The sequence below is a fragment of the Maylandia zebra genome, linkage group LG4, assembly GCF_041146795.1.
Source record: "Maylandia zebra isolate NMK-2024a linkage group LG4, Mzebra_GT3a, whole genome shotgun sequence".
Taxonomy (NCBI): domain Eukaryota; kingdom Metazoa; phylum Chordata; class Actinopteri; order Cichliformes; family Cichlidae; genus Maylandia; species Maylandia zebra.
This window is the reverse complement of record NC_135170.1, coordinates 13,249,869-13,263,435: the sequence shown is the minus strand read 5'-3', so window position 1 is coordinate 13,263,435 and position 13,567 is coordinate 13,249,869. Positions and strand designations below refer to the sequence as shown.

Below are 13,567 nucleotides of genomic sequence, written 5' to 3'. Positions count from 1 at the left end.
AATTTTTAAAAATATTTCTTCATGTCATTAGAGGTGACATGGGCCACGAGATTGAGACACAGGCATAAGAGCCTCTTAATGCGTGTTTTGTTTGGGTTTCCACCAGCGTGGAATTACCAAAAATAGAGAGGGCATAGCCTAACATATGGAACAGGAAAAGACCACCGTGTAATCCCTTTATTTCAACAAAGTAACTGTATTCTGAATACCACCTTTTTAAACGGTAATTGTAACGGAATACAGTTACTCATATTTTGTATTTTAAATACGTAGCATTGGTACATGTATTGCGTTACTCCCCAACACTGAGTGTAACACCATGCAGCTTGCTGCTTTCCACGTCGCTCCACTCAAGCCCTCTCTCCACAGCTCTTCAGCTCTGCAGCAGCAGCTTTGGCAAAAGGACACCAAGGTGAATTTAAGCAAAGTGAGTATGCAAGCGAGGGAGCCAAGGTTGAGTAATGAGTCCAGTGCAACGATTTGGCGACAACTGAGGAAACAGGATAGGAAACAGGAATGTAGCCAGAATGAAATCAGCCTGGCTGCATTCAGGTGTGTAGTTCGCTAGCCGGTGTATAATTAACAATGGGCTAGACTAAACCGGTGTAAGTTGTCAGGTGGACTAAAGAAATGTAGCTATATAGTGTGAAGCACCCAGATACACCAGATTACATAAATAGTAAAATGTTGTGTCAAGTGGTGTAACTAAAGCGTAGTTGTTTGTGAAGAATGTGCAACATTTGAGTTTAAAAGTAAATCATATCAAAGATATAATCATGCTAGAGACAACAATGTTTTTTAAAGCTGTCATTTCTAAACAGTTAATGTACCAACTTTGTGAAAGCCCTAATGTGTGACACCTTAATAACTGTATTTGCATCTGTTGCTGCTTCCTGTATTTTTGAATTAAACAACCATGAGGTACAGAAATGAAAACAAAACACATCTCTGTTTATTTCTGTTCCAACCCACAGTCTGCTTTTCATGGAGCACGTCATCACTTTGTCCATTTTTATTTATTTATTTTTTTGTCCTGAAACAAGCCGAGCCCACCAGCATTCTGAATGAACAGTATGATGACCAGGTCCGCGTCGACCTCATTGATAAACTCTTGATTCCAAATGTGCTCTGCCCAATCATAGGCATTGGTTGCTACCAACAACAAGAAATAAAGCAGGGCTGAACCATTTTCTAATAGGGGAGGGAGGGTAACGCTATGCAATATATTCATTTTTTAGAATTTATATTCAACGTTAATTGCAGCTAGGCTCAAAGTGTTAATGCTAGCTTATTTTAATAAACAACATGTCATATGCAAACAACTAGGGTGTGGCAAAGATTATTTTAGGGTGGCACATGCCCACCCAATGCCACCCCTGTAGATCCACCCCTGTCAGTACTGAACTTGCTGTCTCAGAAAGTGAAAACCAAACTAGAGCTCAAAGTGGACCTAAAACAAGGCTGAAAATAACAGGCATAAACACTGAGTTTGTTCTTAGAAACTTTCTGTATTCACAGGTTTGAACAGACAAGCAGGTACAGACAAAGAGTGCTTATATACACAGCAGCACAAGATGTTAAAATGAATGCTAAAACTATACGGTATTTACAGATGGACTACAGCGGAAAGTACAGACTAAGAACGAGTTTTATCACAAAACGTCTGGTACTCTACACAGTATCACAAATTCAATGAGCTGTACAGTTAAAAACCAAAAAATGGCAAATCTAAATGAAATCCAATGTTTCTCCAATCGAGAGGCACTGAATTAAAATGTATTTACATTATATATACATGTTATAGTGTATAAGCATGTATGTTTTCATACATATATAGCTACCTGTGGTGCAAAAGCAGCAAAAGAAATTAGAATGTATGGAATTGAATACTACAAAGGAAAAAAAACAAAAAATGTTTGTGCTAAATGGGCTGACTGACAAAAAGGTTACACCATACATAACTAATATACTGGCAAAAACAAAGATTGAGCGCAAGGAAGTAATGTTTGCTCAAAGACCTAACGGTCCTAACGGTTACGTCAGTCATTTAAAAGAAAAAAGAAAAAAAGAGATTGTCAATAATACTTCAAGTTCATGCAAAGATATAAACTATTAAAAAAAAAAAAAGAACTTTTCCCTGTTGACCAACCAGCTGTGCAGCTTTCCCTTCGTCGTGACACAGAAGGTGCAAAATAAGAGGCAGGGCGGGGCTTCCTGTGCGGATTATGGAACAGAGTTAAAACGCAGTACGGGCACTTGGTGGGGAGGTACAGTCTCAGAGTCAGCCTCATCCTGGTTGGAAAAGCCGCTTGTTGTGGCAGTGCTGGGTGGTGGTGGTGTGGAGGTGTTAGCGGTGGTGGTGAGGGTGGTGCTGATGACACTGCTGCTGCTGGTGTTGGTGCTTGTGCAACTGGCAGCAGGTGTAGTGGCCTGCTCCTCTTTGGGCTGCTTACTGGCAAACTCAGTGATGCTAAAGACAAATTGGAGGCAGCCCAGTTTGATGTAGCTACCATGGTGGAGCAGCGCCGTGCCCTCCCAGCCTGCCCCGCTGCCTCCAATTAGACTGGAGCTACTCGCTTTGCAGCTACAAGACGGCTCAGCACCACCCTGACATTGGCTACTCATCACTCCTCCTACTGGCAACAACCCCACCATGGAGTTGGCTCCCTCGTCCTCTTCCCGTTTCTTACTGCGACCTACGCAAAGAAGAAATGCAGCAGGTCTGAGAAAGACGTCTGTCCAGACTAGTCTCACAGTAAACTCCATTAATGTGGAGACAATGCAACCATGAAAAGATTTCACTGATTACATTTTATCCACAAAATAAAAAATGAACACTTTGTTTTGAAAATGAGACTAAAATCATGTGGAAAGCTGAACTCTGGCAAACATGTTTTACACTCATCATCTATAAACAGTTTCAGAGAAATTTGATTTAATGCTGTTTCACACTGCAGCTCTTTACTAATCAAACATCTGTCCAAATGATCTTTAATAACAGATTAAGACTGGAAGCTTTATGTGATACAGCAACATTCAGACTTTACATAACGTGGTCTGCCACAGAACAAGTATATCTGACTGCTCATTTTAGCACTTTATTTACCTTTCTCATTGCTACAATGCCACATGCACCAAGTTTACCACTGTACTGTACGTTTACTACATCCTTACTTTTACTTTGAAATTGCAATAGCTAATAATAAGCCAGCCCGTTCTTTCCCATTTGGTGTTTTCTCTACCAGCAGGCTCGCTGGCTAGATCGCCATTATGGATGGAGATGAATTCCAATACCAAACTCATGGTTTGTTTTTTTCCTGCACTTCAAGCTGGCACTCTAACCAGAACCTACAACAGACGGAGAACTGGTTCGTGTGCAGTTCTCACACAATGAGAATACAATGAGCTCACTGGGACTCAGAGCAGAACAAGAGCCAGCAGCTGCAGTCCAAGAACATGGGCTGACTGAAGACAGCTAATGATGATGTTCACTTATTTATTTTGGGGTGGCTGTAGCTCATGTGGCAGAGCAGGTCAGCCATTAATCAGAAGATTGGTGGTTCGATCCCAGGCTGCCTCCTGGCTGCATGCCAAATATTGTTGGGCAAGATACTAACCCCGTGTTTGCCTACTGGTGGTGGTCAGAGGGCCCGGTGGCGCCAGTGTCCGGCAGCCTCGCCTCTGTCAGTGTGCCCCAGGGCAGCTGTGGCTACAATGTAGCTTACCATTGCCTGTGTGTGTGTGAATGACTGAATGTAGTGTAAAGCGCTTTGGGGTCCTTAGAGACTGAGTAGAGCGCTATACAAATGCAGGCCATTTACCATTTATTTTAGTTTTATATTAAGCTAATATGTGTGTGTGTGAATGTGTGGATGACTGGATATGTAAAGCGCTTTGGAGTCCTTAGGGACTAGTAAAGCGCTATATACAGTGGGGCAAAAAAGTATTTAGTCAGCCACCGATTGTGCAAGTTAACCCACTTAAAATGATGACAGAGGTCAGTAATTTGCACCAGAGGTACACTGCAACTGTGAGAGACAGAATGTGAAAAAAAAAATCCATGAATCCACATGGTAGGATTTGTAAAGAATTTATTCGTAAATTAGGGTGGAAAATAAGTATTTGGTCACCTCAAACAAGGAAAATCTCTGGCTCTCACAGACCTGTAACGTCTTCTGTAAGAAGCTTTTCTGTCCCCCACTCGTTATCTGTATGAATGGCACCTGTTTGAACTCATCATCTGTATAAAAGACACCTGTCCACAGCCTCAAACAGTCAGACTCCAAACTCCGCCATGGCCAAGACCAAAGAGCTTTCGAAGGACACCAGGAAAAGTATTGTAGACCTGCACCAGACTGGGAAGAGTGAATCTACAATAGGCAAGCAGCTTGGTGTGAAAAAAATCAACTGTGGGAGCAATCATCAGAAAATGGAAGACATACAAGACCACTGATAATCTCCCTCGATCTGGGGCTCCACGCAAGATCTCATCCCGTGGGGTCAAAATGATCATGAGAATGGTGAGCAAAGATCCCAGAACCACACGGGGGGACCTGGTGAATGACCTGCAGAGAGCTGGGACCAAAGTAACAAAGGTCACCATCAGTAACACACTACAACGGCAGGGAATCAAATCCCGCAGTGCCAGACGTGTTCCGCTGCTGAAGCCAGTGCATGTCCAGGCCCGTCTGAAGTTTGCCAGAGAGCACATGGATGATACAGCAGAGGATTGGGAGAATGTCATGTGGTCAGATGAAACCAAAGTAGAACTTTTTGGTATAAACTCAACTCGTCGTGTTTGGAGGAAGAAGAATACTGAGTCGCATCCCAAGAACACCATACCTACTGTGAAGCATGGGGGTGGAAACATCATGCTATGGGGCTGTTTTTCTGCCAAGGGGACAGGACGACTGATCCGTGTTAAGGACAGAATGAATGGGGCCATGTATCGTGAGATTTTGAGCCAAAACCTCCTTCCATCAGTGAGAACTTTGAAGATGAAACGAGGCTGGGTCTTCCAACATGACAATGATCCAAAACACACCGCCCGGGCAACAAAGGAGTGGCTCCGTAAGAAGCATTTGAAAGTCCTGGAGTGGCCTAGCCAGTCTCCAGACCTCAACCCCATAGAAAATCTGTGGCGGGAGTTGAAAGTCCGTGTTGCTCGGCGACAGCCCCAAAACATCACTGCTCTCGAGAAGATCTGCATGGAGGAATGGGCCAAAATACCAGCTACTGTGTGTGCAAACCTGGTAAAGACCTATAGTAAACGTTTGACCTCTGTTATTGCCAACAAAGGTTATGTTACAAAGTATTGAGTTGTATTTTTCTTATTGACCAAATACTTATTTTCCACCCTGATTTACGAATAAATTCTTTACAAATCCTACCATGTGGATTCATGGATTTTTTTTTTCACATTCTGTCTCTCACAGTTGAAGTGTACCTCTGGTGCAACTTACTGACCTCTGTCATCATTTTAGGTGGGGGAACTTGCACAATCGGTGGCTGACTAAATACTTTTTTGCCCCACTGTAAATACAGGCCATTTACCATTTAATATTATTCACTTAAAAATAAGCACGTATAGCTCAGCACATCTCATAGGCTACTGTAAGGTATGAATTACAGCAAGAAGGTGATAAGTTTTCTTGTCATTGGTTCACTGCACTGCATAAACTAATTACATGTACCCATTAAGAATGACAAATGTGACCTTGACCACAATTTGGATGAAGAACACTAAAAGCTGTCCAATACTGCAGGAGCAGTGTCAGTGTAACAAACAGGACACTGACATTAAGCACATGGGGGGCTACACTTCCTGAAATTCTAGCCAAACTAAAAATGATTCTTTTCAGTATTAGAGTATAAATTAAAGTATTCCTTTAATTTACAGAAGCAATGATGTTATGATTTCTTCACAAATAAAATTTTAACTATTTTAACCAGGACACATACAGATGAGTGGCTAAGTGGATGAAGATGGTCAAACTGGGCACGCAGACCTGGGTTCCTTCAAGCCAATCCAAACAGATGACGGAGATGTACTTACGAATGATTCCTTGGACTTTGGCTACCAGGCCACCGGGTGGACATGGTGAGGTCTTCTCAGAGAAATCGCACGAGTACAGGACATTATCCACTGTGGTGCCATGCTCGCTATAGTTCAGAAGCTCATAATGCTTGGTATTCTGAAGGACGACAAACACACATAATTTACATCTTGGTCACTAACAACCACAGGAGTGTCTGTGAAGGTTCTCAGTCATCCAGGTCATCGTAGTCAAAGGAGCTTTGCAAGCTTCTTTGCAAGCTCCTTTGACAACCACAGGAGTGCTCTGCAGAGTGATGTAGTTTAACGGCCTCACCTCATCATAGAAAATACAGGCATGTTTCCCCGATACGTAGTTGCAGTGACCGTAGTTTGTAAGGCACACATCCATGTCAGCACCTTAAAGAAACAGTTAAAGACTTAAACACCCTTTCCCACAACACAAAGAATACAGATTTGCAACATGGATTTTTTTTCTGCAATATTGACGTGTCAAAATGTATTTTAATGACCTGCACTCCAATGTGACATATTGTGTTTTTGTTCAGTAGTTTTTATTCCACATGGTCCTGTTGTGACCCTCACAGGTCTAAGAACTTACTTTCACAGACAACTCGCTTAAAATACTCTGATTTAAAGATGACGGTATCAACTATCACTCAACCTGACTAATGATACAGAGATTGGGAGTTAGTACAGGCTCAGTATATTATTATATTATATTATACTCTGTTGTGTACTGCTGCATGTCGTGCAGAAGTACAGTCATGGTTAAAAGGATACCTTCTGTCAAGGTTTACATATTAGGACAAAATAAAAATTATCTTGTTTTTAGCAGGTCTTGAAATTAAATCTTGATATATAACCTCAAATGAACTATAAAATATGACACTACTGTCATGTATTTGACAAAAAAGAAGCCAAAATGCAGAATTAGTGTATGAAGCACTAAGCAAACCCCTGTTGCTTCCATATAAATAAAGATGACCAGTAGCTGATTAACTGATTATCAGCACGAGTGACCACCTCTATAAACTCAGAAGCATTCTGGTGTCTGTCGACATAATGCCAAAGAGGAAAGATGTCTTAAAGAATAAATGAGTGCTGCATGTCAGTATCTGAAGTTGCATGAAGCCAGTCCCAAACATGCTCATAATTCTACCATGAGAAAGATTATTCATTATTCAAGTGGAAAACATGCAAGACAGCTGCAAAATATTCCCAGGAGTTAAAGTCCAAAAACTGCCACCAAGGCTCAGGCAGTGCAATGACTCCAAGCACGTCAGCAAATCTGTCTGGTGGTTCTGCAAGCTGATGAACGATGGGGTGTTGTTAGTTTTTCCACACACTGCTTCTGCATCACTTCCCAGTTTTATATCTGTAGGAGTGATTAGCTCAGAGCAAAGACACCAAACCAGGGGCCCTGGTATACCTGCTGTGTTGGCAGCTTTGCGTGTCACCAGTAATACCATCACACAGCTATATCCATTCATGCTAGCTGTTACGGTGCATGTACGTGCTGCAGTATTCTTCTGAACAACAGGTGTTGCCCGTCCTCCAAATCAGCGCTGGTATAGAAGGAGAAGAAGTCAAAGTTGGAAGACAAGGAATTTTAAAGTTTTTGCAAAGTTTCAAAGTTTCAACATCTCCCTCTGTGAAACCTGTGAACCTCTAAACTTCTGTACTGATATGATGTTAGGATGCCATTAAAAACAGACTTTAACCCAGCTGCAGCAGCAATGCAACAACACACCAGATTATAAAAATGGAGAAGTGCATGACCAGCAGAGATGACAGCTTACAACATGCAACATCAACTTTGCTGTACGGTGACATTTGCCAGGCACCACACAGCAGGTATGATGGGGCCCTACCTATGTTCTACTTCGGTCTTACTAAACTTTAGTCACAAGGCAAGAATATAACCTAAATCAAACATGATTGACTTGAGTTTGGTGAACTGGTATAATTTCAAAAAACTACGTGAGACCAGCTTTAATGCTGTTCTCCTACGTGAACCTTTCCCACATCACAGGTGAAACCTAAGAGTGGCTCAGAGCCAGGGCACAGAATGCAGCAGGGTCAAAGTCACAGCGACTGAATGTCCTACCTGATCCTATGTGTAACGTCCTATAGCACATGCTGACAGCTGCTCCTCTTCCTGTCAGAGGGTAAAAGACCGCTCTGGCTTGCACCTTTTTCTGACCTGGAAGGAGGAGCGTGTAGGTTTTAATAATTAGAACAAAACAGCAATCAAACAGCAGAAAAACTGACTTCTTGACAAGTAAACAGACTAAACTGTAGTGCAAAGGTGTCTTACTGTTTGGGTGGGGTGCTGAGGTTTTTGGGGTAGTGCTGGTGGTGGGGGGAGGTTGAGTGCTGGGCACTTTGGGAGCAAAGAGCTGCTGGATCCTCTGATGTGCCAAGAGCTTGATCATCTCTGTATCCAGTTTGTCCAGCTCGATCGATGTGCACAAAAACACAAACACACACAACCGCTGAAAGCTAATTACATCTTCGTGTGCTTCATAGCAGAACACAGCAATATGAAGGCTCTTAAACTGTCACATGTGGCCGCAGAGTGACAAACTCACCCCCATCCTCCTCTTTTCCATCCTTCATGCAGCTGGACAGGTTGGTGATGGAGGGCAGTGTGTTGGGCAGCAGTGAGTCCGTCAGTGCAGGAGCAGCCTTTATGTCTGAGGGACAGGAGAGAAAAAAAAACAGACAAATTGATGAGATGAGATAAAAGAAGGACCAGAAAAAACACAGTTTTTGATAGTTCACTATAAAGGAAAAAAGTGCACAGGAACTATTACTGAGATAGAAGGCAAAGCAAGTTGTATCTGAATACCTTTTTTTTCTTCATAACTCAGTAACTGAAAATAAAATGTGCTCTTAAATGGCCATGTATCCTTTGGATAAATGGGGCTGCACGATACAAAATGTGCAAGAAAATTGTTAGCACTATCGATTATGTCAGCAGTGAGTATTCAATTAATAGCAACAGTAAACATTCAAAAGAGAGAAAACTCAGGTCTTTTAAAATGAACTTTTCATTTGTTTCCACTTTAGAAAATGCTTGTTTTGATAGTTTAACAATACACAGTATCTGCCAAAAGAGCTCAACTCTTTCACTGTATTTACATCCCATATCACAATCACATTTCCACTTTCTTGAAGAAACATTTTCCTAAAGACAAAAAACTGATAAATTATTAAAAGTAGAAATAACAGAATCACAATTTTAAGTGATCTGCCAAATAAAATAAGCTATGCATCCCATCCATCCTAGACTGAGGCATGAAATAAAAAGGCCTTCTTCCCATCTGCTTGGAGCTCTTTCTTACATTATAAGGGGAAAAAAGAGTTCTGACAGTAACGCATCTCCTGGATGAAGCAGAGTTGGTCAGTGTGCACGCGTGTGAATAATAATGATAATGTACACTTTTATTGATCCCTGTGGGGAAATTCTTCTCTGCATTTGACCCATTCACTCAGTGAAGCAGTGGGCAGCCACCAGTGCAGCGCCCAGGGAGCAGCGTGTAGGGATGGTACCTTGCTCAAGGGTACCTCAGGGTAGCCGTTCAGGGGATTCGAACCCCTGACCTTCCGATCATGGGGCAACCGCTCTACCTACTGAGCTATCCCTGCCCCTGCATGTGTGTTAAAGTGTGCGAGTGAATGTGTGTAAGCCTTCAAACAAGCATGTAGTGGCTGCAGTGAAGAAAGGTGAGCATATAACCATTCTCAGTTCTGAGGCATTCTCTGTGCTTTAATGCAAAACAGACGTTATGAAAGTGGAGATGTTAATACTAATAATAATTCAGCCTAACAGCATGACTATTAACACAATTTCTTAAAGTTAAAAATGTATTTATATTAATTTAAATATGTAAAATAATGTTGCTATAGCCTCAAATTAAATGTTCTCTCATGCACACCATGGTCCCCTTACACGTATAATGAGGAGAGAGTAACATAATGATTACCGTACTTGAGTATATTATTATTATTATTATTATTATTATTATTATTAGCTGTATAAAGTGATACATTTAGACTGCAGCTTTGACATTTCTGATGTGTACCTGGAGTAGGTGCTGATCCAAACATTACTGTGTCGTGCTCCTGGCTGCCTCTAGATGGTGCATCTGTGAAGGAACTGCTGGTGATTGAGAAGGAGGGCTTTTCATCGGTGCTCACACACTCCTCCTGGGGCTCTGTCTGGCTCCTGTGGTTCTGTTGGCCACTGTGGGGCCATATCGTGGGGGCAGTGGGGCAGTTCTGTTGGGCACATGCATTTACAGTGCTCTCGGGTTCCTTCTTAACCGTTTCTGTTCCAATGTGGTTCACCAGTCCAGAGGCAGAAGCTGATGGCGTTTTCCCAGCCTTCAGTCTGTTCTGTAGCTCAGCCTTTTTCATGTCCTCTGATGTTCCACTTGATTGTGTATTTTCTTCTCAAAGTGCCACTCTGTTGATGAGGCCTTCTGTTTGATGGATAGGTGTTGCATGATACTACACTGGAGAGCGATGACATCCTGAATCCAGCTGAAACTGAGTGGGGTTTCTCTCCATTGCAGCCGCTATTAGGAGCTGAAAGAGTCTCTTGAGGAGTCGCAGGGTCGGAGCAGAAACTGTAGAACTCTCGAGCTCTGCACCCTGAACTTCATCCTCAGGCCACCTGTATCAACACACTGAGAGATTTATTTAATATCATTTTCATCACAATCTTACTCTGCCAGCTGACGTGCCGGTCTTAATCATGCACGATTTGTCTCTTCTATATCAAAACTCAGCCAAACATCAAACATTCAGCGTAGTCATTCAAAACCTTATCTGTACTATTATAATCAGCAAAAACAGCGTTTTAATTACAGGCATGTATCATTATTTGCAAATCAAAATTATAAAACTCAATAACACGCTAAACAGGAAGCAAAAGTCCTCTGTGCGCGTCACAGCTCATTTGCATGTTCACACACAGTCTAAAAATAGCTCGCAGCGCTGCAGTGCGCTGTCGTCACACACAGGGTCACACAAAGCTCAGACAAAACTCTTTTATCTTATATTACAAAGACGTCTTATATTTACAATCACTGACAGGCCTGACAGATTCAGCACCTAACAAATTTCGACAAATTTAAAATAACGGGTCTTACCGAAGAAAGTCTCACTTTTTTGTAATCAATTAACCAGTATCTGTTTCCTCCAGAACAGCCTATGGCCTGATTTCTAAAGAACCTAAACAATTTTGACAAATTTTACCATAACGGGTCTAACCGAAGAAAGATAACTTTTTTGTAATCAATTAACCAGTATCTGTTTCCTCCAGAACAGCCTATGGCCTGATTTCTAAAATCCCTAACTCAATTTAACTGTGTCCAAAAAAGCACATCACACCGTTTCCAACGGTGAGGAGAATCGAACTCCTAGCTTATTTCAGGATGCCCTGTACCCCACAGATAAGCCAAACTGAACTAACCCTTTTCGCCGACAGGTCAAGACCGCGCGTCCACGGCCAGGAGGGAGCATAACCTCCGGGCTATGCGCTTCTTAGCATCTTCCAGTGCCGTCCTATAATAATTTATAAAAATTTGAAACAACAGTCAACACCCTAAAACAAGAGTCTGACTAAGGCAAGTGCCACCTAGAGGTCAATGGAGCCGTTTCCCTCACTTATAATCACACAGGACCACACTTATAACCAATTTGGACTTTAACCAACAACATGACCAATTCCCTACCAAACTACTTGAGCCTTTACTCAATTCCTTGGGACTCTAACCCAGCATTTCTTTCATACTTTTTAAACTTCATTAAAGACTCTTAGCCGACTTTAACTGCATAACACACACACGGGGATCCTCATCAAAATCAAAACAGACACCCACCAGTAATTTCAGTGAGTAGACTTTAATTTAGTCATATCCAATTTGGCACACTTTGGAAATAATTCAACAGGTAGTGCCTTACCTTTAGATAAGCCGGCTTGTGCCCACTCACATCAGACCACTGGCTCGTGCCTGTCCGTTCAACAACCTCAGACCGTCCAAACTTTTAAATTCCACCCCAATACCACAGGACGAGCCCCCAAAATGTTAAGGTTCAAAATATTGGGGATGGAGACAAGAGAAAAAACCACAATAACAACACTGGTCCAGTCGGGTTGAGTCAAACGATGATTTTAATGGTCACACACGTGGGAGATGGACACTGATGCAGTGAGCCTCAGATCTCAAAATGGTGGAGCATTGCTCAAACTCTTATAGCCTCTGGTGCCTCCACCTTATCATAAAAAGCCTAAACATTCACATGCTTTCTCTCACACAGCGCCTAAGCTACGACCTTGGCTCCCCGTCTATCTGCTCCTGCTGAGATGGGGCAGAAAACTCCAGCATGTTCCGTTCTCTTCTAATCAGACAAATAAGGCGATGACTTTCTGCAAACAGTATTTCTTATAACTCAGCAGTATAATGCATCATAAAACAATATCATTCATCCACAATAAATCAGCAGTCTAATGTAATGCAAATCAGTTTAACTAATGCAATAGTTATCAGCTTATTCTAATTCAGGAGAATAATGCCAACTAAAACTACATAATAATTCACAACCTTTACTTAGGGGTCTAACATGGCATAAAATAATATTATAATCTAATACAGCTCTCAGTCTTCATACAGACAGGACACGTTGCAGCGTAATTGCAGACAGGTGCGTGGGCCTGAGCTCCGCCCAGGCAGAATGACGAGTGGAAGAAAGCAGCAACACAATAAACATATGTAACCTTGCGGAGCCGGCCGGGCAGACATCGAGACCGTGACAGAGTGCAAAACTTTTATACTTGACAACACACACAAAAAAAACACAACAAAAATCAGAATGTTTGTGATTTGGATTTTTATTTAAAGGTGAAACCTTTTATCTTTTCTTTTCTTTTTTTTTTGCCAGATTAGACATTTTGATTAATTTCATTGAAGTATTTTTTGTTTTACTTTGATGCTATAATTTAGCAATATTTAATACTATATTGCATCATGGCAAAACAACAGTCTCCTCAAGCTGCTTTATACTGTAAGGTGAAAACACTACAGAAAAAGCCAGAAAACCCCAATGATCCCCTTTGAGCAAGCACTGGGCGACAGTGGGGAGGAAAAACTCCCTTTAGGAAGAAACCTCCGGCAGAACCAGGCTCAAGAAGGGGCGGCCATCTGCTGCGACCGGTTGGGGGTGATGGAAAGAGAATAGAGGGAGACAAGATGAAGTATACTTCTAATGGCCTATTCCAATTGGTGGTAATACATCATAAGAATTGAGGAAAGGTGGTGTTGATGGAGACTCTGGGGAAGGCCTTCGTCTGCCAGGGTGTTTTGGAGGCACTGGAGGTGGATGAGGTTTAATCTGTGGAAAGATCTGAGACGGAGTCGGAGTCTCCTCATAACATCTCCCCATCACGCCTCTATGGACCACCGGTGCGAGCTTTTGTCCTTTCTGTCTTTCTAATTTAAG

At 42.0% G+C, this 13,567-nt stretch overlaps 1 protein-coding gene across 1 annotated transcript; it reads right to left on the bottom strand.

The window, feature by feature from the left end:
* Window positions 1–1,497: 1,497 nt before the first annotated feature.
* On the bottom strand, window positions 1,498–11,176 carry LOC106676979 (PHD finger protein 12). The gene is made up of 6 exons (XM_024800840.2): window positions 10,147–11,176; window positions 8,376–8,754; window positions 8,166–8,261; window positions 6,372–6,454; window positions 6,056–6,194; window positions 1,498–2,696 (listed from the first exon to the last, which is right to left on the bottom strand). Exons 2-6 carry the CDS (start codon window positions 8,491–8,493, stop codon window positions 2,224–2,226), a joined length of 909 nt encoding a protein of 302 aa, XP_024656608.1. The 5' UTR covers window positions 8,494–8,754; window positions 10,147–11,176; the 3' UTR covers window positions 1,498–2,223.
* Window positions 11,177–13,567: the final 2,391 nt, after the last annotated feature.

What these genes read in the sequence shown, in the direction of transcription:
- LOC106676979 (XM_024800840.2), bottom strand. Translation starts at nt 8,493, where the DNA reads ATGATCAAGCTCTTGGCACATCAGAGGATCCAGCAGCTCTTTGCTCCC. An exon ending in CCTGTATTTTCTATGATGAG is followed by an intron (nt 6,195 to 6,371) that starts GTGAGGCCGTTA and finishes GTCGTCCTTCAG; the next exon opens with AATACCAAGCATTATGAGCT. An exon ending in CAAAGTCCAAGGAATCATTC is followed by an intron (nt 2,697 to 6,055) that starts GTAAGTACATCT and finishes TTCTTTGCGTAG; the next exon opens with GTCGCAGTAAGAAACGGGAA.